At 57.6% G+C, this 2707-nt stretch overlaps 1 protein-coding gene across 1 annotated transcript; it reads right to left on the bottom strand.

Moving 5' to 3' along the window:
- Positions 1-310: 310 nt before the first annotated feature.
- On the bottom strand, positions 311-2302 carry SPRG_21957 (hypothetical protein; the record flags this gene model as incomplete). Its single annotated transcript, XM_012357107.1, has 8 exons — positions 311-579; positions 627-835; positions 882-1022; positions 1074-1232; positions 1275-1430; positions 1482-1736; positions 1785-1962; positions 2010-2302. Coding segments are annotated over 8 exons (1660 nt in total), but the record flags the coding sequence as incomplete, so codon positions are not given.
- Between the last annotated feature and the right edge of the window lie 405 nt (positions 2303-2707).

Here is a 2707-nt window from a genome sequence, read left to right as displayed (position 1 = left end):
TTCTAAGGAGGCATTCTCTTGCAGCAACTCGGCACATGGCATGAAATACCCGCTCGCGGTCGGCGTCGTCCTGCTCCCGCTGCTTGTACGCAGTCGCAGCCAGTGTCCATTCGAGGCGGACCTATGCCGCATTTTCCATCCGCGAATTTGTGATAATTGAGGTTACGCGATCGCGCTCGGCCTCCATATCCTCTTCGAGCACAGTGTGCTGCGCTCGCTCGCGGATCTCGGACGACTCCATCGCGACGCCGGACGCCTTGAACTCTTTCCGCAGCGCCTACGTAGTAGTGGTAGCACCGAGTCATGGCACGTCGTTGTGCCTTAAAGTGTTGGGTCGTGCGGCGTTCGAGGTCGGCCTTGATCGCGTCTTGCTCCTTGGACGTCGGTCGCAGCAAGAGTTCTTGGAGCTGTGCGCGGACAAGGTTCGCGCGGCTCTCGACCTTAGTGCTCCAATCGGCTTGGAATTGTGTCCATTTCTCGGCTTTCTCGCGCGCTTTGGCCGCGGCTTTCTCGTCGCGTTGACGGAAGATCTCTTCCCACTCGCGCCGCCGACGGCGCAGCGTCACCTTTTGCTTTTCTCTAATGGCATACATCAACCTCGATATCGACGACAAATCCAACGCCACTTGTCGTCGATCTTGCGCCGCGCTTCAGCCGCGTGCGTCTGTTCGCGCAGTGTGTCGTAGTACTCGGTCACCGCGCGCTTGTGGTCTTGCTTTTGCCGCGACGCCGCGTCCAAAAGTGCTTGCATCTCGAGTTCGACGCGGCGATTTTCGCGCGAGTTGTCGTCTGCCTTCTTTTCTTGGACGTGGCGGTGGCATTTGCGGCAGAAGCGCTAGTAGTCGGGTCCTGAGACAAGCCCGGATGTGAAAGCAAGCTACTTGAAGCTGTCGCGCGGCGTGGTCGCGGATCGTTGCGTAAAAAGCTGCTCGGTCGGCTTGGATCTTGGCCATTTCGGCTTGGAAGTACGCGAGGAGCACCTTGCGCGCAAGAACGCGGCCTCGCCAGCCACGAAAGACACGCTAGTCAAGAGACCCTAACCCCACGTCTAAAAACACGCCATTTTGAACTACCTGAATTTTGATGGCAAACCGACTCTGCATTTGGAGTCGTTTGAGGTACTTGAGAAAGTCACCGCGCTGCCGATAGATGCGCTGAATGCTGACGGCCGCTTCATACGTGGCGAGGACAGAGACAAAGAGTTTGCGCCCCCGCAGCCCTCGGTAGACGCGCTACGCATCATCGATGTCGGTGTGTCACCAAATTGTTTGTACCTGGATCTCGGACGCGGCGACGTCTTGCAACGCGTGTTCTTTTAAATTCTCAAACGCGTTGGCTTGCTTGTACGTCGAGAGATGCAAGAGGCAGCGAATGGCCGTTTGTCGCGCACGGTGGCGCGCGTCAACATACAGCAACCACTCGCGCATGCACTATGCGAAGAGTTGCATACAATATTGTCACGTACCAACAGGCGAGGTTACCTTGCGCAAGCTGCGGCGTTTGTATTGGAGCAGGAACCGCTGGCATGTGGCCTTGTCCTGGGCGTCTTTTCGCGCGAGATACAAATACTCGCGGATGCACGGACTCGTGAGCTCGTGGAAGAAGTGCGTTGCTTTAGACGCCGGGGCAAAGAGCTCTTGTAGCGGCGGCTGCGCCATGAGACTCTGCATATGCTGGAAGCGAATGGTATCGCGCACGAGCACCGACACGGGTAGCAAATTGTCGGCTTGTGCAATCTACACAGGTTGTCTATTTTCACACAAACTGGACAGGTCGTCTCGCACCCGTTGGTTGAGGATGCGCGAGCACGCGTGGTTGGGGCTGAGCATGTTGAAGATCTCGTACAGTTGCTGGCGGGAGATGGTCGCCTGCGGAGACTCGTCAAGGTACCCGGACGAGCTAAAGACGAGGAAGCACCAGCGAAAGAGGTCCTCTTCGCTCTGCGCGGGGTACCGCAAGGCGCTACCCCACACAATGTAAAGAAGAGGCAACCGCACATTTGACAGTACCGAAACGCACAGAGGAGGCGGCGCCAGTTGAGCACAAGTGTGCTCATCGAGTGCGACGTGGGGATCTTGGACGTCGAGTTCTCACACCAGTAGTGCAGTCGTTCGAGCTGCTTGAGCAAGAGGCGCTTTGGCTTGTCCAGGTCCGCGCCGCATTCGAGACCGTAAATGTCGCGAAAGACACCGAGTAGTCGCGCCTTGGTGACCATGTCGCGGGGAAAGGACCGGTGCAGCGTCTCGTAGAGCCCTCGGTCGTGGCCAGAGAGCGGAATCAAGCGAAACGCGTCGTGGGCCATGATTGTTTGATGCTATCGCTATCCATGTGTAGCCATCCTGTAGGACATCTCTGGTGGTACCAGCTGCAGAAGCTCTTGCCAACGTTTGACGGAGAAGCGCTCGACGAGCTCATTCGCCTCGGCGTGCACCGCCTGCAGCTCTAAACGCAGTGTCCGCGCCTTTGGCGGCTCGAGCATCGCCGTTTCGAGTATCGCAACCGTTCAAGATACCGCGAGTGTCGTCGCCCTGCCTTTTTGGTCCTACCCACGGGTGCGATGCTACGCAGGTACACGAGGCGCGAGATAGAGGTTCAAATTGAATTGTTATGTATGTTAAAAAGACCTGGAGCGTGCTGTCGACGGCCAATTGCCGGGCGTAAGGTCGGCGGTCTCGCTCATTTGCGCAGCACGCCGCCAGCGCCAGAC

This window comes from Saprolegnia parasitica (genome assembly GCF_000151545.1).
Source record: "Saprolegnia parasitica CBS 223.65 unplaced genomic scaffold supercont2.734, whole genome shotgun sequence".
NCBI classification, from domain to species: Eukaryota; Oomycota; class Saprolegniomycetes; order Saprolegniales; family Saprolegniaceae; genus Saprolegnia; species Saprolegnia parasitica.
The sequence above is the reverse complement of the archived record's forward strand: the minus strand, read 5'-3'. Positions and strand labels throughout refer to the sequence as shown.